The sequence below is a fragment of the Bombus pascuorum genome, chromosome 5 (assembly GCF_905332965.1).
Source record: "Bombus pascuorum chromosome 5, iyBomPasc1.1, whole genome shotgun sequence".
Lineage (NCBI taxonomy): Eukaryota > Metazoa > Arthropoda > Insecta > Hymenoptera > Apidae > Bombus > Bombus pascuorum.
In genome coordinates this window covers 13952209-13974554 of record NC_083492.1, presented here as the reverse complement: position 1 = coordinate 13974554, position 22346 = coordinate 13952209, and the positions used below count along the sequence as shown (strand labels likewise).

General features: G+C 34.3%; 2 protein-coding genes and 2 long non-coding RNA genes across 8 annotated transcripts in view; 2 read left to right on the top strand and 2 right to left on the bottom strand.

Moving 5' to 3' along the window:
* The window catches only part of LOC132907038 (uncharacterized), an 87128-nt gene that overhangs the window by 49868 nt on the left and 14914 nt on the right, over positions 1-22346 (top strand). The window lies entirely within an intron of this gene.
* Positions 1398-11519, bottom strand: LOC132907027 (uncharacterized). 2 transcript variants are annotated; one of them, XM_060959754.1, is made up of 15 exons: positions 9920-11519; positions 9116-9859; positions 8690-8878; positions 8118-8353; positions 7721-7932; positions 7098-7174; positions 6758-6954; positions 6412-6572; positions 5896-6064; positions 5431-5624; positions 5221-5350; positions 4945-5134; positions 4723-4865; positions 3878-4398; positions 1398-3774 (listed from the first exon to the last, which is right to left on the bottom strand). In XM_060959754.1, exons 1-15 carry the CDS (start codon positions 10752-10754, stop codon positions 2304-2306), a joined length of 5469 nt encoding a protein of 1822 aa, XP_060815737.1. In that variant the 5' UTR covers positions 10755-11519; the 3' UTR covers positions 1398-2303. The 2 variants fall into 2 exon arrangements, with proteins under 2 accessions (XP_060815737.1, XP_060815736.1); XM_060959753.1 differs by having other exon boundaries at positions 9116-11519.
* LOC132907032 (cytochrome P450 6B5-like) lies at positions 15514-22277 on the top strand. 3 transcript variants are annotated; one of them, XM_060959768.1, is made up of 6 exons: positions 15514-15934; positions 16310-17525; positions 17811-18381; positions 19692-19913; positions 20919-21170; positions 21656-22277. In XM_060959768.1, the coding sequence occupies exons 2-6, from the start codon at positions 17190-17192 to the stop codon at positions 21820-21822; spliced, it is 1548 nt and encodes a 515-aa protein (XP_060815751.1). In that variant the 5' UTR covers positions 15514-15934; positions 16310-17189; the 3' UTR covers positions 21823-22277. The 3 variants fall into 3 exon arrangements, with proteins under 3 accessions (XP_060815751.1, XP_060815750.1, XP_060815753.1); XM_060959767.1 differs by having other exon boundaries at positions 15514-15996; XM_060959770.1 differs by lacking the exons at positions 15514-15934; positions 19692-19913 and having other exon boundaries at positions 16199-17525.
* Positions 16047-16430, bottom strand: LOC132907036 (uncharacterized). Its single transcript, XR_009658095.1, has 2 exons — positions 16300-16430; positions 16047-16203 (listed from the first exon to the last, which is right to left on the bottom strand). It is a non-coding gene; the product is annotated as an uncharacterized LOC132907036 (long non-coding RNA).

Sequence of the window (22346 nt, the reverse complement as noted above, 5' to 3'; positions counted from 1 at the left end):
CGGAACCACTTATCGAAGTCCTCGAGTATTCGTATATTTCGTACTAGAATTCTGTTAGATAATAATTTGGTAGAACGTCTAGTCGATGCAGAGATGCGTTTAATACGCATATAAATTCCCAACTACATTATAGGATATCGTGCCTGGTCAGTTGAACCTGAATAATCGTCAGATGAATTTTGATTCATTCTTTGAATCGATGAGAGAGTGACAAAGTTTCGAAACATTCGATTATCGAATCTATACTATAATATCCCAGTGCTTCTTAAATTTTTAAGTTTCAATTGAAACTTTGAAATTATACGAAAGTTCAATCGTACAAGATTACACACGAAACTAATATTAGTTCAATTATACAAAATAGCCTAAGCAAACATTGATACAGGCTAAAATAAATTTTTCAATTGATTTATTACATTATCAATGGTCCGTATTTTATATCGTATTTGTACTGTATTTTTATAGAATTACGATTTCCAGGGAAGGTTGTAGCTTCAAAAGTAAGAGAAAAAGAAGAGATTGCCTTGCGGTACGTTGTTTTACGACACAAAGCCTCGTAAAGAGTTCGTACAAGCGCATAATGGCCGTCGTTTGCTCGTAAGTTAATTCTCGTCTGGACGTTATCCGGTAGTAGGTGATGTACGCGTGCGTTTATAGTGCCACGGGGATTACTTCCGTTCAGCATAGACACCAACCGCAGAAGACAGCCGCTTACGGTGCTTTTCATTACATCGCCTGCGCGATCGCCCGTGGCTCGTCCCGTTTACGCCTGTCACACGGGACCAGCGAAGTCTTCATACCATAGACATCCCACGAATCGGTCAAATATCCGTTCACTCCCCGTAAATTCATCGAAAGATCACGTCCTCGTCGTATTTCATGTTTACACAATTTTATCAATTCCTTCGCGTAGATTTGTGTGTATGTTCCCTTAGCTCCATTTGATTTTTTTGAAGGGAAATACGTGGATATATTTCCCGTATAAAAATAAAAAAAAATACATATTTATAAGTAACAGTACGATAAAAGTAAATTAAAGTTGTAGTGTTTTAGAGTATGCAATTTTCAATCTATGGAAGATAACTGTTAATGTGGTAATATCTAATATGCCAGTGGTCACGTTAAATATGTATAAAGTCGTGAAAGCGCAATTGGAATTCATTAACTAATCAGACTTTGGGTTGGTTACATCGTATGTTAGAATAGAATAAAATATAAAATAAATAATAAAAAATAAGTCTTAAAATAGAATTTTAAATCTTGCGACTGATTTGTTTAATACAGATTCAAATAAGCATTTTTTCTATTTGTTATAATAATAATTATAATATTCCAAATGAAATACTGAAGCATTGGAAAAATATTGAAACAAGGCTGTAAAAAATTTTAAGTTAAAAAATTTCATAAAGGAGACACTTTTTTAGCATAATTTTATTACCAGTATCCTTCGCATCCTTTACAATAAACAAATTCCATCAAATGTAAGAAGATAAGGAACGCCATAAATACCGAAGAAATACGGAATTTTCCAATATTACTATCTCATTCATTCACGATGCTAGTATATGTATATTTAACGAATAATTTATTATACTCTACGGAAAATGGTCTCATAATTTGGTCTTGTCATTCGCAACGCTTTTAACATGTATTGTAATTCCACGATTACATTCGACTTATGTGTTTTGACGATAGATTTAAATACAGATAAACGATCTTGAGCTTGAAACCAGAAACAGGAGACAACTGCAGAGAAGATGTACAATCGGTCACAAAATTCTACATATCTTACTCAATTTTCATTAAAGCATAAAATGAATTTGATCAATATATTAACATATTTTTAGAAGAATTTAAAATAATATAAACATTTAACTCACAAATTCTTGGGACTACATTTTAATTTTAATTTTATCAATACCAAAATTTAAGATTTTATTCAACTCGTATATGGTTTCTGGGAGCTAACGTTTAGCTAATGTATTAGAAGCTTTATGTGATTTATAAGTAGCGATGTACGTAGACTTCTGATTGACTGTAAATCGTTCCACCTCTTTACACGCATAAGAATAAAACGATTGTAAAAATACGTTCTTTCTATTCTCTCTTATGGAACGATAATTAAATCTATTAATCGTCAACTCCTCAATGATCCATTTTTCCTTTCAAATCCTCAGTCCTTCCTTCCCAAAATCCAGTCCACTTCGCTTTCCCCTTTCCTCTCAACCAATCCAAGCAGAATAATTTACCTCGTTATATTTAATTTATAATCATTTTTCTTACTCCATAGCTCACTCACTTCATCAAGTCTCTTCTCTTTCCCAGCTCCACTCTGTCTCCTCCGATTTACTCCTAGGACCGCTTCTATAAACTTGCTCCTCCTCCGATGGCCAATTAGATCTCAAAGAATCCTCCTCAACGTCCGATGACTTCACACTATTTTTCTTAGAACTCTTACTCCTCTCAGTTGAAACTGACTCCGTTTCTTCAGACTTCGAACTCATTCTCGTGTTATCATCAATATCACTACTACTATGAGCCAGCATAACCGATTCTGACTCATCATCAGCAAACACGCCAGTGTCTTCGTACTGTTCTCCACTAAATTCCTTTCTAATTTCTTTAGTTTCCTTAGTTTCGTCATCTTTCGATTTCGTTTCTGTTTTAGATTGTTCTTTAGATTCTTTAATAATGTATGCAGCGCTATCTTCCTCAGATCTAGATTTCTGCATCTGCCAAGCTTTCTTAAAAGGATGCTCTCTCTCCTGCTGCACCAATTTTGGTCTTTCGGGAAGAAGATACTCAGGATCTTCTTCACTAGCCTGGCTTTTAATAATCGACTCTCTTTTATACAAACCAGAAGAAGACCTAAGTAAACCTTCACCCTCTTTCTTTCCAACAGTCAATTCAAACTCTACAAAGTCAAAATCTTCCTGAGGTAACCTAGAAAGGTCCTGAACAGATTTTCTTTTACTATCTTTTGTTAGAACGAAGTTATAAGTATCAATATCGTCGTCTTCTTCGATAGAAGTCACCTGACTACTACTGGTATAAGATTTTCTTGTGGAATCCCAAATCGCTTCTTCTTCGCTTTGGGTGTCTTCTCTTGGAGGAGGAGCCTGTTCACGATATTCTCTTCTTCGTCGAATATATTCGTCTTCAGGTTCACTTCGTTCTTGAGAAGAGCCTAATTGAGCAACACGCGAACCTACACTAACCGTCCAGGAATCCATATTGTCATCTCCTGTTGGATCTTTTAGCAATGCTAGTTTTCCTTCCGCTGAGGATCTTCGTAAAGAGGTCAAGTTTTCTTCTTCAGATACGGGATCTCGTGTCGCCAGTTTTTCCATGAATTGCTTTCGACGTATTCTCAACTCGCTCTCCCAATCCTCTTCGTCGCTGATCCTTGGTTCTACGTGTCTCTTTTCAATTCTTCTCTGTTGAGGAAAATGTTCTTCTTCGCTTTCTGAGGAGAAGGTTTTCGAGACTCTTGATTGTCTTTGTATAGGCTCGCGTTCTTCGGATTTTCTGGAAGGTCTTTTGGAATCTTTAGGAAGGTCCCAGGAACGATAATCGTCCGATTCCCTAATCACGGATCTTCCTCTGGACTGCGATCGCCTGTACCTCGGATTATTTTCGTCTTCTTCTTCATATTTGGTTCTTGGATAGTCTTCCTCGTCCTCGCTGTCCCGTGTGGATAATTTGTTAGTGTCGAGGCTTCTTGGCAGAGAGCGTCTGCTTCGTTTAATTGATTCTTCTCGCTCTTGTTGCGCTCTAGAAAGATTTAGAGTAGAAGTTATGGTTTTGATCGTATATAACTGAATTTATATTGAAAAAAGTTCAATATAAAAATGTTTTCCAACAAATGAATAATCACCTTAAAGCTTCGTTCTCCTGATAATCCCTTTGACTGCTTTTGCTTCTTCTTCCACGATCTCTATAGTCTTCAGTATTATTTGAGAATCTTCTGTTATCATTCTTTAGCCAATATGACGGATATTCGGCTTCAGATGGTTCACGACTAATAAATGATCGTCTTCTGCCACTTGACTTTTTTAAGATAGGCATGTCTACTCGTTCTTCGTCTTCTATACTCTCATTGGAGTATTTTGCACCACCATCTACTATGTCTCTTTGCCAGTCCCAGCCTGTTGAAGCTACTTCGTCTTCTTCGAAAATTTTTTTTTCATGGAGTTCTGATTTTGGAGCTTTTGAGGTTTTCGAGATTTCTGAGGTTGAAGACTCGACGATTGCTGATTTCTCTGATATCGCTACTTCTGCGTTCAGGGAGTCTGTACTTTCCATGAGCACGTTCTTGATCTCTTGCATAGGGATATCGAAGAATAAGGTTAGGATGATGGAGATGATTATGACTGTTGCTGCTTCCAGAAGATCTAGCTGGAAAGGTATACTTTATTTTAGTAACCTAGTTATTTTAACCTATTAACTGATTCATTTTTTAAATACAATAGTTTGAAAAATTCATGAAATTGAATGTTAATTGCAACAAATTAATTGTAATTGTTTGCAACAGAAAATGTAATGTTTTTTTTCGTTAAAGACGCATTAAGAAAGGAGAGGTCTCCATTTTTGTCTAATTTTGAAAGGAAATATAGAAATTATTATATCTAAGAGATTAGGAATCTGAATGGCAAGTTAATTCATTTTCCATGATTAACAAAAGATGTGGATGCTGTTTTTCGAGAATCATATTATACATACGCCTCTGTGAAGATGAAATTCGCTAGAGTGTCTGGTGGTCCCAACGTTGTAGAAAAATACTGCGAATTGTGTTAGATATACAGCATACGATATTCTGCTGAAGAGTAATAACCAGTAGTTCGAAAGGAATCTATTTAATATACCTATAAATATAAATTAGCATTATTAATAAATAATCGAAATTGTGTGTTAACGCCTGATATTCAATAATTTAAGAAAGACCTCCGTGATTGGTGTAGCACGCAAAAATGAGCCAACATAAAGCCAAGGTCCAAAAGACTGGACTGATCACAACATAATTGGCTGCTTCTTCAGCATCGTACACATAGTCCCTTCTGGCTAAATGCCATGGTGAAAATAACGACCAGGATCCCAAGGCCATCGCGATCAACCATCCCAAGATCACTAACACCTGAAATTAGTACGATATATCTCGTTTATTTGGTGGGTCACGGTATTTTGAATTGTAGAATAAATCTTATCTGGAGTCTACTATACCTTGTGGATCCTGACATCCCTTCCTGTGTGCCGTAATAACACACCAAGTCCTACACCAAATACATACGGTGTTGCTCTATGTAATGGTAATGCGTAAACTAAATTGGCAGTCCTGTAAAGGTGCTTCAATCTGAAACCAAAGGCTGAAGCTTAAAATGATTGAATATAAAATTAAGAAGCTTATATTGAAAATTGGTAAGATATACTTACGACATTCCATGGAAAACAACAACGGAAAGATAATTGCTCATCGTTGCTACGTAACGGAGTGTAGCTGACAATAAGACGAAGAAAAATATTACAAGAATCCCAATGATAGGCCTGCATTCTAAGAAGAATACCAACATTGGGGCTAATAGTGACAATTGCATGTCTAAAGCCAACTGGTGGGTATGAGTTGCACACTATCGATCAAGAAAAATTTGTTAAATCGAATGAAGTTGACCGAAATTAATCAAGTTGATGAAACGCAAAGACTAATTTTATAATAGAATTCAAATTAACGACGACATTGGTGCACTAGTAACATTGAAAGAACACAAGATCTAATTGTAGATGAAAACGAAGTTAATCTTCTAGAATAATTTGGAATGTTTGTGCTTATAATCGATAAATAGGATTATAATTGTGATTATGTTGCGAAGTCCTCGCACAGTTTCAGAACGACTTATATACCATCTCTTCGAAGGGGAAGAAATTTTGTATGTATAACAAATTCGTCCACGCGTTGCTTTTGCAAAGCTCCGCATTTGGTACTATGACGCTATTCCATTGTGGTCCCGATCCAATGTGCTCCATTATGAACGCGTACCAAAATACCACTGCGAGTAACGCTGGGGTGAGTCTGAAAAGTAGCATCGAAAGAATCAATATACTTTAATAAAAGTAATTAACAAAATGAAAATTCAAGAACTCGGTATTAAAATTCAAATTGAGATATTTAATTTTATTATCCTTTTCTTATACAGTGAAATATTTATAACGATTTTGATTGAATAAGAATATAACTTTGAAGTCAAATGTAACTTTCCAAAATTTTCTGAAATAGCGAAATTATATAGAAGAATATTTATACGCTGATATAAAGAAAAATTTCACCGTTAATAAATTAATAAATGAATTTATTAGTGAGAACGTGAAATAAAATATCTGACATTATTTTAATAATCAAATGAGTCAATCATAACTTACCTGATATATCTGGCAATAAAACGGCAAAACCATCGAATCTCGCCCCGTGTTATAAATTCGTGCGCCATGTTGAAAGCAGCTAGGACACCGCTAAGCAATAAAAACGCGTCTGTGTAAACCATCGACACCCTCATTATCGAGCTGATAGGAGAGTTCGCTACCTATTTTAACACCAGACATTAAACGCCAACTTCAACGACACAGAAAACCAATGAAAAGAAATGCTAATTCTATTTCTTCAGTTGAGTTCACAAAAACATGAATTTTCATAGAAATCCGCGTTATTATAATAAAGAATTATTTGTCTTAATACGTTTATAACGAATATGTATATCTTTATCCTTACCTCTGTGAGTTCGATTCGATTGGAAAATGGCAACATCGAAATCGGTATGATTTGATGACCAATGTAAAGCATAATCGTGACGAGTGTCCTTATTCCATGAATGCATGTAATATCGACATAGCTGGATCCTTTACTGAATAAAGATCTGAGGGTTCTCCGTAAGGAAAAGGACATTATTATTCTCTCCGAATAGTTTCCTGTAAAGGGCAACGATCGTGTAATAAAAATTTGCGATATCGTACGTAGAATAAAATATTTGGAACGAAACTACTTAAATAAAGTTAGAAGATTTTTTAAGTACATTAACTTGCAGAAAATATAGAATGTTATGAGGATCTACCTTTTCCTTCCGACACCACTAAATAATCTCTCGTGGTTGCTACAGCGACGAGACAGACGATCATTGCGTAGAAATATCTGTAAAGAAGATTGGAAAGAAGAATATTTCATTTTATTATTGTTATAATTTTTAATCAGATAATATGAGAATTGGAGAATTTTGCAATATCTGAATTTTGTTAAGGAACCCACAATTGTCAATAAAAAGAAAATTATTTTCATTTTTGCCTACTTTGAGAACGTAATGTAAAAACGGATTTCTGTAGTTTTGATAATTTTATGAGAACTTCCATAGGAAACATGATTATGAAATAATCTGATAGTTCTAACGTTTTAATAAAATTGTTTTAGTGGTCTCTCAAGAATAGATCTCGATTGTGAATTCCTTAAATTGATTTAATTCGATAATTATAAATATACTGCGGATTTTTATGCAAATTTACATTTTTGTGAACTCAATTGGAGAAATGGAAATTAAGCAGAGATTTATTTCAGCCACAATAAGTATAACAAGTATACTTTGGAGATTTTTTAATATTATATGCATTCTATACATTTTTATACCTTTTAAATTTCACATAAATGCATAAAATCCGCCACTTAATTATAAATATAAATACATACAGAACACCGATCGTCTCTTTCGAATAGCTTCGTGATTTTTGTTTGACGTAGCACATGTTAGGATTGACATCTACCATGAATGTAATTCCTACGGTAGAGTTATAGTCGTTCAATGCTTCCTCGACAACGATTCGTGCATCTTCAGCGGAACACGCCGCTGGAAGACACACTGCCCAGTTCACTGTCGTGAATTTTGGAATGAAGTGACCAGGCTGAAAAAGTGAACGTTCGTCATAATAGAAATTCTTGAAAGTTTGATTATTCATTGATCTTCACGGTATGAAAAAGTAATACGAAAAAGTATTCACTGGTTTTGAAAACAATGTGCTTTTGGTTGCAGCGAGAAGATCAATATCGTTGATAAAATGTAAACAGAAAAATACAATCATTCACTTACGTCGTACATACTTCCTCTTATGAAAGAACGTGCCTGCATCATATTAACCGGAAGCTTCATGTCCGGATGAGACGGATACAAATCTATATTGGCCAAACAATATTTGCCCTGCACCCTTATCGTTTTTTCATTCAATTTCACGTGCGCCATCACACCCAAACACTCGTCAAAATCTCCAAGTTGGTTCACGTTCCCTCGCAATAGACCCGATGGAATTTTTGCGCTCGAATCTAACACTGATCCCATAGAGACAATGAAACACGATTGGATAAAATATTGACAATATGAATCGGAAAATTTCCAGATAAAAAATCAGAGGAAGAATAGAATCAAAAACCATGTTCAACTTTAGATTAATTACTTCATTTTCGAAAATATAATACGTTGACTATTGGGCCGAAATCACGTGGCTTTTTATTCTGACTGAAATATTTCTTTTCAAACTCGTCGACCATTCCGATGCCATTTGAGAATTATTCGTGCGTGACGCCAACGTAACGTCATCAATACTCAACGTGGTAGAATAGATAAAATTTGTTAGAACGAATATATAGAAAAAAGAAGTGACTTACTTTGCAACGCCCATAACTTATAACCCCGTAATTGTCGTAGGAAGATCTTGCCATGCTGCTGACATTCGAAGTTCTCAACGGCCGTGAAATTTGGCACGAATGTCGGTACGCGTAGTATCGCTTCGTTCAATCGAGCCAAAGTGAAAGAAGCTTCCACGTGCGTTTTCGTTTTTACTTTCGACTCATCTTCTGCAACACAATATCATACTCATTTTACTCCAAAAATTCGACAAAGATTTCTTTTTGCGATGATTTTCTCCGTGGGCAACTGGATAAAACACGATTTATATTATACTGGATGAAACGATTTATATCGACGTAATCCCAATAACTACATTTGATCTTGTATTTACAAGTACTGTGTCTTCCGCAAATTCCAAAGAACAAATCAACAAATCACTACATTCAATCTTTCACGATACTCACTATCGGATCGCTTAACTTCTGTAACTTTAGCCGGAGCTTGAGCACTGGTTGTTTTCACTTTTGCCGGTTCCCGTGTTTTCGATACTTCCGGTTTTACCTTCGTCCTTTCTTCCGTCTTCACCAGAATCTTTGTCTTTTCTTCCGTCTTCACCGGAACCTTCGTTTTCTCCTCCGTCTTCACCGGAACCTTCGTTTTCTCCTCCGTCTTCACCGGAACCTTTGTTTTCTCCTCCGTCTTCACCGGAACCTTTGTTTTCTCCTCCGTCTTCACCGGAACTTTCGCTTTTTCCTCTGTCTTTACCGAAACCTTCGCCGGTTCCTCTATCTTCACTGAAATCTGCGCTTTCTTTTCCGGCTTCGCGACAATTTTCGATTCAGGAGATTCGATTTCAGCTTTCGTTATTTTCACGGGTTCCACTTTCTTCGTGGCTTCAACTAGCTTCGATGGTTCTTCCATCGACTTCTTTTCATATAATTTTTGAATCTTCTTCACGCTTTCCTCTGGTTTCTTCTCTACTTTTGGTATTTCCTTTGGTTTTTCTGTAACCATTGCTATTTCTGCTGACCTAACTTTATCTTTATCCGCGTGTCTAACCTTTTCTAGTTTTCGTGGTGGAGGTAAAACAATTTTTTCTTCTTCTTCTTCGTCTTCGTCCTCATCCTCGTCCTCATCTTCGTCTTCGTCTTCGTCTTCGTCTTCGTCTTCGTCCTCGTCCTCGTCCTCGTCCTCGTCCTCATCTTCGTCTTCGTCTTCGTCTTCGTCTTCATCTTCGTCCTCGTCCTCATCCTCGTCTTCGTCTTCGCCTTCGTCTTCGTCTTCTTCAATCTTTTCTTGCTTCTTAGATTTCATTGTCTCTTTCAACTCTTTTTCTAAACTTATTTTTCTCTTCAAATCCACTTTTTCACTTGTCTTCTCTTCTTCCTCTGTATCTTCAACAAGTTTCTTTACAGCCAGTTTTCCATGAACATCTCTCCTATATTTCTTTCCATGTTTTTCTTCTTCATCCTCATCTTCGTCCTTTTCATCCTTTTCTTGTTTCTTAGATTTCAAACCCTTCTCCAAACTTACTTTCTTCTTCAAATCCACTTTCTCACTCTTCTCTTCATCTTCCTCGGTATCCTCTACAAGTTTCTTCATAATTACTTTTCTATCTTCTTCCTCATCACTATCACCGTCATCATCATTTTCACTTATTTCCTCCTCTTCCTCTTCTTCATCCTGATCCTCATCATAACTCACAATTACTTCGTCAGTATCTTCTTCTATCTCCACGATCACTTCGTCATCCTCATCCTCATCCTCTTCAAGACTTTTCTCTATCCAATCAGAAACACGTCCACCTCCGTCATGTTTCGTATACTTTTCTTCTTCTGTTACTCTATCGTCATCCGTCGACGTCAGCTCGACAGGTGGTTTCCTAGGAGCACTGGCAAGCCGCGAAGTGTCGTGCCACTTTTTGTTCGACGTGGCCGTGATCGTCTTCTCCTGGCATCTGCCAAAGATGGAAGTGCAGGTGGCGCGATGTGGTTGCTCCGTCGACGATGGATGATCTCGAATACGGAAGCCATAGCAACAACTATAGAGAAGCAACACCAAAGCCAGTAATCCAACGCACTTGCCCAAAAGGGCGGCAGCCATGTCACCGCAACCTTCGCATGGAAGAACCCACGATTCACCACTGGAAGCTTCAAAATTTGCTTCTTTTCTTCACTTATAATTACAGATACAAACACCTATTTCGTAAAAGTTCTCTTTAATCTTCGCAAGTTTTTCAACCTTTTAATTCGAAGGATTTTTGAAGTCTTAATTAGATGAATAAATCGCGCACCAATTTTGATACAATTCTTCTAATCGTCGCAGGTTGCCCAACTTTCTCGTTTTGAGGAGAAGGATTAGTAGGCAAGTAAATAAATTATTAGAGTTCCGCAAAGATTCAACTTTTTTCGATAGACGCAGCAACGATCGTTTCTAATCGTCATCTAATCAATTTGCCAGTCTTTCGTATAAAAGTACTCGCAAAAGAGCTTTCCTGTATCTCGTTTTAGACGATCAATTTCTCTGCTGATCGAAAGAACTTCCCCGAATTATCACTAAGTCTCCAATTGCTCATGTTGAAGGACTTTCAAAGAGATCTTTTTGTTTTTCACCGCGAATGATTCTAATAGTCACCAACCTTTCCGTGTCTCGTCATAAGCGTACAAGTTTCTTCGCTTATCGAAACGATTCTCTATAATTAACACCGATTTTTCCTTGTTTAGTCTCGAAAGACACGTTTTCCCGTTTATCTATGTGTAAACTTCCCTCTCCTCGCCACGAAGAACAGGTAACCCGGAGAGAGCTTCGAAAGACTATCGAATCATCCGGCTCGAAACGACGCGGCGGACCACGTCCCGGGCTAGCGATCTGCCTTCGTGAAAATTAGAACGCATGGCATCGTCCCAACCAGCTAGGAGTTTTATTTAGCATCAACATTTCGGAGTCTGCTGAGCCACGACGCGGCGGCCAGCGAAACTCTTCTGCACGTGCGCGAATAATGGTCGCTTCCGTGCGTTCCCTCGCATTTTCCACTCTTCAGAATAATCTACAGTCAACTGTTCCAGGTCGTAACTTAGTTATCAGTGCAGTTAGACACAATTCTCAAAGGAAGAAGATGAATAGCTGAAAGAATACTTTTGTAGAACTTTTCTTATAAGTGCAATGGTGCACATGCATAGCACAATTGTATTATTTTTTTCAATAAATTGTATTATTAATAATAACATAAATAGTAAAAGTTCCAGGGTAAATTTTGCACAAAAATGTTGGTAAAATATTGTAACTATTTATTTTCGTTGTAAAGTTGATTAGTGTGGTTCGTGTGTGTTCGATTGCGCAATGGTCCTCTCAGCTTGAAAAGTTAGGTTTCACCGAGGTTTCCCACCGTACAGTTCGAAAATAATGTTTCGTGGCGAGTCGAAGCGACGCCCACGATCAGACGAAGGTTACTCGAGATCGCCTTCGAGCATCTGGTTACGAATTTTGCGATAAAGTAGCGCGACGATGCGCCGTCTGGTATGCAGCCTTTGGGAGCCATCCAGATGTTGAGAATCGAGGATCATGAATTGATCGAAATTTAGATCTGACGCTTGATGTATTAGCTTTTTTTTGGTGGAAGAAAGGATAATGAGGTTTTGAAAAAATTTTTAAAGAAATTAAATCGCTCTTCTTCATTTTTTAATGATGGCTTGATGATGGGTGAATTTATTGAAGGATATTGACGTACTCGTATATGTAGAGTATATTTTTTAAATTAAGAAATTTATCGACTTTATTGAAGTCATTCGTATGTTTTTGTTTCGAAAATGGAACTGGTATGATAAAATAAATGAAAAGATTTTGCTCGAGTATTTGAAAGCATACTCGACTTATTGTTAGAGAATTACGTGTTCAAAATATTTCGTTGTTTAAGCTAAAATGGGAAAAAATAAATAAACGAAATACGTTTCTCCTTTCGTAGAAAATGTTTTCTACGTATTTTTGCTCGAAATTATCTTCGATTTATTTCGAACAATACAGAAAATTTTGGAAGGAACTTAGGGAACCTATATGTAAATTATGATTCATGCTTGATGTCTCCCAAAAATTTTCTAAACATTGCTATTTGCTAAATTTGTCACTCAATAATAATATAGACATACATCCTTTAAATACGTAAGATTTAATTTGTTCAAAAAATTAGATGAGAGAGAAAGAGGGAGAGAGAGAGAAAGAGAGACAAGTCGATGTCGTTATCTTAAAAATTGAATAGTTCTTAATAGTTTTTAAACTCTGATATTAATTCCAACGATATTTACTCCATATTAGACAACTTGCATTTAGCGTACAATATCTTCACGATATACTTGTAATTCAAGCCAACTGTTACGTATTATGTTATATAATGCACTGTTGAGTACGATTTTCCAAATGAAATCGGGAAAAGTAATTTAACGCTACCTGTAAGAACAATAAACTATAAAAATAAGTATTATATATAAAATTATTATAATATTGTAACGAAACTAATATAAAAATTATTATATTGTTGCATATCGTAACTTCAAAAATTACTTACGTACAAAATTACTTTACGCTTGTTCTCCTCTATAATGCTAAAAAATTACTAAAATAAAACATAATATTATAAAGTTTACTATTAAATTAAAATTATACGAATGACATATTTGGAATTTTCTAAGTTTCTTACATTTTTAGTAGCTTTTCTACTGTAATTAAAATTTAATTCTTATAAATAACAAGAGCGAAACTTCATACTGGAATTATACGTAACTGTTGAAAGGATTGAAATACAGGGTACAAGAGAAGAAGAAATTTTTTCAAACAAAAAAGAAGTAGCATAATAAATACATGCATGAAATAAATTACATAGAAAATTCTACTATTTTGAAACTTTTCAGTAACAAAATTCTGAGAATTTGAACTCAAACGAATGGCCACATCACGGAAAATAGATAAAACACTATTAAAATATGAATCTTCTTACTTATACATGATATAGTAGAGAACTAGACTGTAACATATCTTTCATCGATATCTTACCGACATTTCCCACATTTTTACGAACATAGACGAGGTATAGTCAATGAAATTGACTTGCAAATTTCGAAATCATATTCATTATTTGCAGTAAAACTTGTGAATTATATGCCGTCACTAGATTTATTTTATAACTCATTTGCATTGAGATTGCAGAGGAGATGACAAACCTATGTAAATCTTATGCAACCTTGTTTGAAGTGTGTAAAATGTAAAAAAAGAGTATACTGTATTAACAGTTATTGATAAACATTTACCATATATAATCAACAAGTTAAATAAAAAGCAAAACTCATCAATAACTTTATATGAAGCTAAAAAAAAAATAAAAAATTATATAATGCTTGCGTAATACGAGTTCTTTATTATTTACATGACACGAATCATATATGAAATTTTTTTTTTTTTTTTATTTTGGTTATTTTACAATTTGTCCTTGCGGACATTTGGTAAAGTGTTATATCTTATTGGTGGAGAAAAAAAAATAAAATAAAAATAAATATAGCATGTGGGTGGCTACCCTCAGCGGGGTGCCAGCTTCGTTTTTTCTAAGTTATATCTTTTATGTTATATGAAATTGAGCGCAAAAATTAAACATATCTACGATAGGATAGCTTTGCTAAGCTTATGTACATAGTCTGTAATTTTTATAATGTAATCAATCATGAAGTGGTATAGATTCTATCTGTGTACGTGTAGAGCAAAATTTGTAATACTTTTAAGGGCGAATTTCAATTTCACATTTATGAAATATACCAAAGACAACCAATTTTAACTTATAAGAAGCCAGAAATACACTTATTCAGTTTCAAATTACTTTACATTCATTCCATAAATCGGAACATTCTTTCTATAAATATCATCCAGCAACAACTTGTTCATAAAACATACACGCATGAGCATTACATCCATGCATAATGTAGGAACCTAATTTAATCTTAATTTATAATATTAAACGAAACCTATCATTTCGTCTAATAAATAATAATAACACGAGGAAACAAGTTGCGAATGAAAAAAAGAATCGGCTGCATATTGTGGCAACGAGTTTTCATTCGCCTTGCTTCTAATTTTTTCTTTTTTTTTTTTTTCTTTTCTTGGTAACCTAGTCGCATACATCATAAGGAGATAGAAGGTAGAGAAAGGCACGCAGGAAGAAGTCGAACCAGGTCCCCCATGCTCGACCATCTGTTTTCATTCTAAAAGCAGTGGAAGGAGAGATCACAATCTCGTAGCAAAAGTAAGATCTATTTTCATTTGTTACAGATTGTCGACAGACACGCGTTCAAAACGAAGTAGACTACGTTATCTCTGCATATAACGCATTCTGAAATTTCCGCATGACTTCACGCTTTCGCGGATTAGTCTTTCTCTTTTAGTTGCATTTCTTGCCACTTCGTATCATATTTTTACGTGTTCGTTCTTATATGATATCATTATGTGAGTCACAGATTAAAGTAAAACGTTGAGTTATTTAATTTTATTTCATATTTTACATTCGAACGATAAAATAAGCGGTGCAGTTAATAATTTCCCCTGTATAAAATATGAAATATAAAATACAAAATAAATAACTTGCTTAACTTGTTATATTTTTTACGTTTATCTATGACTTGATTGGTACTCGTTGAGTTGAAGATGCAAGAATGCACAAAATGCGTATAATATGCAATATTACTAAATTTCATATAGTAATAATAATAACAACAACAATAATAATAATACTAATAACAAAATAATACAATACTATGGTATCAAAACACTGGAACATTAACTGATACTAAATCACTTAACGCTAAACTTTTAACAACTAAAAACGCTCCTAAATACCAATTCCAAGATAAAGATGTTAAAATTACAAGAAAATCAAATTCTAAGAGAACAACGATACTAACGAATCATAACCATGTAATGTAACCATAAGAATTTCTCATATAATAACATCAAAATTTTAACCGTTATGTCAGAAATATAATACAGCGTTTTTAAAAGATCGTAATTGATAACCTCGGTTTATTAACGATGGCGATGAATACAAAATCTCACGCAAACAGAAGCTATACAAACTTAAGATGATATCGATCATTTTTAAACGGAAATTCGTGGATAAAAACGAGCATTCATCTTGGGGCTAATTATGCGGGTGGCAGAGAGAGGGAACGAAAAGCTGTTGAAGATAAACGAGCGGCTCTCGACCGGAACACGAGTTTGGATACGAACCCGAGCCGGAGCAGGAGCGCAAGGTCTCTATAAATGCGTGCGTGCGTACGTTCATGATTTCCAGTCGGTGGGAGGTTAGCTTTCGGTGAGAACGATACGCGTCCCCTTCCCTCTTCTCTTTCCTTTCTTTCACTCTTCTTCCTTTTCCTATTCTTCTTGTTGTCCCCAAACTTGTACAGTATGCCTTAACCTCATTAAATCCGATACATCTTATAATCGCCTATAGTTGCGTAATTTCGATAGTGAATTATTGTGAATTTATGTGGTTGATTACATTCTTCCCGCCTAAAAACTGACGTTGTTTTGTATGCGTGAAATAGAGAAAAGTGGGAAATTAATTTAAAGTAATAATCAATTGTAGTTTGTAGGAAGTTTTAAAATTACGTACGTTGTTTTAGTGATCATAGGAAGCATAACATCTCGATTCGACGTTCAAAATCGACGTGTAAGTCGATAAAATGCACACGCAGTAAAATTACAGGAATCGATTAGTGGAACGATATTAATATTCGAAATGGTGTTAAACGGAACGAATTAACGCTCGCTTAGCATTCGAACGTTGAATTCGACAGTCTGATAATCACGTGCTCGCGCGAAACGTCAGTTGCGCGTGCGAACAGTGAACAGTTGAACGAGCGTTCATCACTGACATTTCACTGGGAGAAACAAGAGAGTGCAAATACTGCGTTCGTGAGTCAGTCGACAAGTGTACTTCTATAAACAACTCCAAGGATTCGATCGGAGTATCGAACTGCGTAATTCGAGAACTGCCGCGACAAACGTCGAGTAATCCTTTGTTTTATACTATTGACCTCGCGACGATAACGTTGAACCGATATCCGCCGTTCCAGACGTAATGCATTATGTATACGACTATTGAATCAAAAAAGGGAAGAATCTTTTAACGTGGTTCATAAAAGTACCGGAACACTTGCCATACACAATTGCTATGTATTATATTGTACGCGTTATATGAAACATTTTTCTCATAGCTACTTCGTTACAATGCTAATGATATTGTAAAATATGAAAGTATAACACACATAATACATTCGTAAAAGATTTCTATACCTATCTAAATGTTTAGTCTCGAATATACATATGGTATACGAAAATTTATTTAAAAAACGGAAAAACAACGAAGATTATGAGATGACATGTAGCGAATATATTGCTCGATTTTATAAATAAACAAGAAACAGAAGAGCGTCATAGTTATTGATTTGGAAAAATAATTTTATATTTGTATTTCGAAAAGAACTTTGTAGCGAATTCAAAATGTGGAATATTTTGGAACAATTTCTATTACCAGGATTACTGCTAGGTATTTTATATTGTTTTCTTACGTCGACATTCAATTTTTGGAAGAACCGTGGCGTCCCTTTTCGAAAACCTACAGTATTATTTGGAAATTTCGCGTCGTTGCTATTGTTCCAAAAATCGTTACCAGAATGTATAAAAGATATGTACGAGTGGTTCAAAGACGAGAGATATTTCGGAGCGTTTCGTGTTATGTCGCCTGTGCTGATCCTACGGGACCCAGATCTCGTGAAAGACATTTGCGTGAAAAGCTTCGCTTGCTTCACGAACCGTGGAATACCGGTAAACTCACAGGTAAAAGGAAAATGTTTTGTTATGTAAATTGGTCGTGCCCATAACGGGTTCTAACCATGATAAGTATTTTAAATATGAGAACAAATTTCAAATAAAATTAAATAGATTAGGATTTTATTATTGATATAGATTATTTGTAAAAAATGCAAAATTGAAGATCAACGTACGTTGTAACGAAATATACACAGAATATTAGAATAGATCTGAAATAACCTTAAATACATAATACATAAAAATACATAATAGAAAAAAAAATTACAATTAATTTAAATAACCTTTTCTTAGGACTCGTTATCCGCCCACTTGTTCAACCTAGAAGGGAAAAGATGGAAGAGCCTGAGATCCAAACTGACCCCGGCCTTTTCATCCGGCAAATTGAAAAGAATGTTCTACCTGCTGGCCGAGTGCGGCGAGGAGTTTCAAAAATTAATCGACGCGTCCTCTGAGACCCATCGTCCACTTGAGATTCGCGAGCTAGCGGCGAAATTTACGATAGACGTCATTGGCAGCTGTGCTTTTGGCATACAAATAAATGCTCTCACCGATGAGGAATCTGAGTTCCACAGGGCTACTAAGAAACTCTCGAAACCAAGTTACACAGCTACCCTCTGGAGAATGCTCAGGACAGCCATGCCAAAATTATACAAATTTTTGGGTGTTCAAGTGATAGATACTGAGGTAAGCAAATTTTTCAAGAATGTAGTGTCGCAGATGATTAACGAACGAGAGGAACATGGTATTAAGAGACACGACTTTATGGACCTGTTAATTGAATTGAAAAATAAAGGAACATTGGATGAGTGCGGAAATGGACAAGTTTGCAATGACGAAGATGAGGAAATTACTGAAGAGATAGGTATGTTGATAAATATGGAAAATAATGTTGTTTAAATTGTGGATGTTTATGTATTTAAGGGAAATAAATGAATAGTATAGAAAACTAGATAAAGACAATGTTTAGAAGTAGAAACAACGTAGAAAGCTGATAAAATGCACGGAATACGCATTTCCTCAATTACGATTCATAAAAATGTACATTCGCATAAACATTCACAAACCAATGATAATAGGTAGAATTCGAAGACGAAAAACACAAAAACTCTTGCGAAATTGTAGCAAGTAGCAACAGGATAAACTGTCGTATGGGTGTATCGGCTTGCTCCTATCGTTTATATAGATTACTTTATACGAAGATAAATCGTACGCTTTACGAGAGAAATGTTGTCGTTCGCCTTAACATGTGGTCTGGTATGTGCTTGATACTGCTGCGCCGTTTCACTGCGACACACATTTTTTTGACAGACCAATGCCAAGTAACTTGCACGTTTTTTGTACAACTATTCTTGTTATTAGAAAGTTGTTATATCAGTTAATATTTTTTATGTAAATGAACTTGACACTATATAAAGAAATATCGATAAATGTAATATATTTGCTGCCGTTAGCGTTTGCTCTATACTGGCTTCTATCTGTTCTGAATAACTTAATTGTATCAATGAAGGAAGAGAGTTACATAATTGATAAGTCTCCTTCAGTTAATAAGTGAACTATTTACTGTACACTTCCAGTACTTGTAATGACTAACCACAAACGATACCATTTTGTAACAAATTAATCAGGATAAGATTGACAGTAAATGCTTTATTCATATAGCCGCTGCAAGATTCACTTAATGTCAGTGAAATGTAGCAGCTCCTTTAATGAAACGTTTCATTAACTACGTATAAGAGGAGCTTTATCAATTCGTAATTAAAATTCACAGTTAACGTTGGTTACATCACTATGTTACGTATATCAATAGCTTATTTATTAATTTTCTAACAAAATTAGTATTGTCTAAAATAATTAGAAGATTTTATATTTGGAAAGTAATCCAAAATTACTTTGTTAATTTCTTATTTATTTTTTATTTACTTTAAAAATGTCTAAAATTTTAATAATATTTTCCCTATACATACTTTATCATAAATATTCCAAAATACGTCGTTTCATAATGATCTAATTCATAATTATGCCGATTCACGATTCACAATTAGCGATCAAAAATTACAGAATAGCTTTCTTCTTACGATTAGGAGTGTCCATATTGAAAGTTTATCAAACTGGTGACCGATAAAGAAATTTTTTGTCCACATGCTTTATCATGTATAGTATCGTTATTTATAGAATTGGACGAGAACAGCATTGCAGCGCAAGCGTTTGTGTTTTTCGCTGCCGGTTATGAAACGTCCTCGAACACCATAGCTTTCTGTCTTCACGAGTTGGCGTTAAATACAGAAATTCAGGAAAAAACGAGACGCGACATACAAGATGCCATTGACAGCAGAAATGGCAAACTATCTTACGACGCTATCCAAGACATGAAGTATCTTGATATGGTTATTGCAGGTATAAATGCATTTTCTTTGACCTGATTGCACGTAAATTGCATACCTTGAAATGTATCATAATATATTCTTGTAATGATTACTCCTATTATTTGCTGTGTTGATATAGTATGTTGCTTGTCATCGTTAGTTTCACGATTTCCTTCAGTTACTTATCTCTTTGGAAAGTTCGAGAATATCTATCTCGAGATACTACCAGAATTTCAACAATTTCTCGATCTTTTAACAAAATTAATTAATTATTTTATTAAAGTTACTTTATAAAATATTACTAGTACAAACCATAACCATTATAAGTATACTATAAGTTTTATTACAATTATCCTTATTATAATTACCAATGACTTAGCGTACAAAATTTGTTAAGATCAGAAAATTTAGGTAATAAAATAGGCAATAGATCTTTATAACAGATTTCAAATTTTATTTAGATTTGATATTCCATATAAGTGTTTATGTATGCATATCTTCATCCTCATGATCGTAATCTTTTTGTGCTTTACTATGACCTTCAATTGCACTGTGTCATTGATTAAGTTCTTATTCCACCCACAGTGAGATAAAAATAGAACGATTTAAGAAGAGACGAAGTTGGCCTTGTTTACTTAACACCTCCACGCGAAAAGCAATTGTTTTCGTCATACACGTTATTTCAATAGTAAGAGTTTCGTGCTTATATCGAGCAGGATATTGATTTAACTGAACAAATGAAAAAAAATTTTTTAAATTAGAAGCTAAAAGAACGAATTAAAATAAAAAATATTAAAGAAAAAATTATTTTTCTTCAAGGATTTTTGTTAATTACGGAACATCAAAGTTATAGGTATAATACTGCAATTTATTATAATAAACTAGGAAACAAATATTGGAAAACAAACTATTTTATTATAGAATTATTATTATAATAGAATTTCATGATTAAATGATTATTTATGTTCAAAATTCATTTAAACTTTTAATGTAATATTACTAAAAAACATAGTGTAATCTACTAAATTCTTCTCAGAAACGTTACGGAAATATCCTCCAGCTTCAATGCTATCCCGAAGATGCGAGCACCAATACCAAATACCAGGAAGTAAGGTTGAATTACCAGTAGGCATGCGGGTGATCATACCGATTTATGGATTTCACCATGATCCAGATTATTATCCGGATCCAGCAACATTTGACCCCGAAAGATTCACAGAAGAAAATAAACGAACCAGACATCCTTATACGTATCTTCCATTTGGCGAGGGACCTCGAAATTGCATAGGTATATTAATTATTATATTTCAATTAACTTTACTGTTTAAAAATAAGCTGAAACGTTCAAAAATGTATAAATAATATTTTTAAAAAATTATTTTTGAGATAGTGAACATTATAGACTACAAATATTTTAAGATGGAAAATTGTCCACTGTGTAAATTTAAATATGGAAAGCAATAAATAAACTATCACAAAATTCCATTTAAGAATATATTTTTACTTATAAATAAGAAATTTAAAATTTAAATGCATATTTTGCTGTTTGTCAACAACTGTTTAAGTCATTATTATCAATTACATAAATTATACATCAATTTTGCATTTATCATGCAATATGGTAGCATACTACAGTGGGGTACTAACATGATTTATTGCGATCTAGTATAGATCACAACTTGTAACAAATCATTAGTGATGAATAACCTACACTATATCAAATGACGTCATAAAGATTACATTGTTATATTAACGGCACTGCATTTGTTTCAGGTATGCGGTTCGCATTGCTACAAATCAAAGTGGGGATAATTTCGTTTCTCAGAAAGCACAGAGTGGAAACATGCGAGAGAACGATAACGCCGATAAAATTTAGTAGACGAAGTCTCGTGACAAGTAGCGAGAAAGGATTCTGGCTTAAAATTATACAATATTCTTAAACTTGCAAAATTTAAAAAAGAACATCGCTAATGTCTGTTGTGTACTTAAAATACCTCAAAGAAATTATCAATATTATTAACTACCTTAGTATTAATGCGGCCAGTAGAACAATTTTAATCTCACTTTTTACATTTTATCTTTTTTTTATTCTTATATTTCATGAATATTTATTAAAAATTATTAGTGTTACTTTCTACAATAATTAATTTTCAGTGATATTTTAGGTTACCATCAGTAATGTATTTATAATTATTAGTAATTATGAACAGGATAATTTACTTTGTACATTCTTAATGGGTCGTATTTATAGTTAGTGTTATTGCACTGTTTTTCAAAATGATATTGTTACACAAATGAAACATTTATATTTTTGTAAACATTTTATGCATTAAACATTATAATGTATTAATATAATAAATATCATACGTGTATTAATACGCGACAAATATTTGAATCTGTGTATGTGTTATTGTTATAGATAATAAATAACCGATGAGCGAAAGAGATCAAATGTTTCGTTTAA

Bases quoted from the DNA above. Each gene is read 5' to 3' on its own strand.
- LOC132907032 (XM_060959768.1), top strand. From the start codon at position 17,190: ATGTGGAATATTTTGGAACAATTTCTATTACCAGGATTACTGCTAGGT. The intron at 17,526-17,810 runs GTAAAAGGAAAA...ACCTTTTCTTAG, and splicing joins GAATACCGGTAAACTCACAG to GACTCGTTATCCGCCCACTT. The intron at 21,171-21,655 runs GTATATTAATTA...CATTTGTTTCAG, and splicing joins GGGACCTCGAAATTGCATAG to GTATGCGGTTCGCATTGCTA.
- LOC132907027 (XM_060959753.1), bottom strand. From the start codon at position 10,754: ATGGCTGCCGCCCTTTTGGGCAAGTGCGTTGGATTACTGGCTTTGGTG. The intron at 7,933-8,117 runs GTAAGTGAATGA...TCACTTTTTCAG, and splicing joins TAAGAGGAAGTATGTACGAC to CCTGGTCACTTCATTCCAAA. The intron at 5,135-5,220 runs GTATAGTAGACT...TACTAATTTCAG, and splicing joins GGGATGTCAGGATCCACAAG to GTGTTAGTGATCTTGGGATG.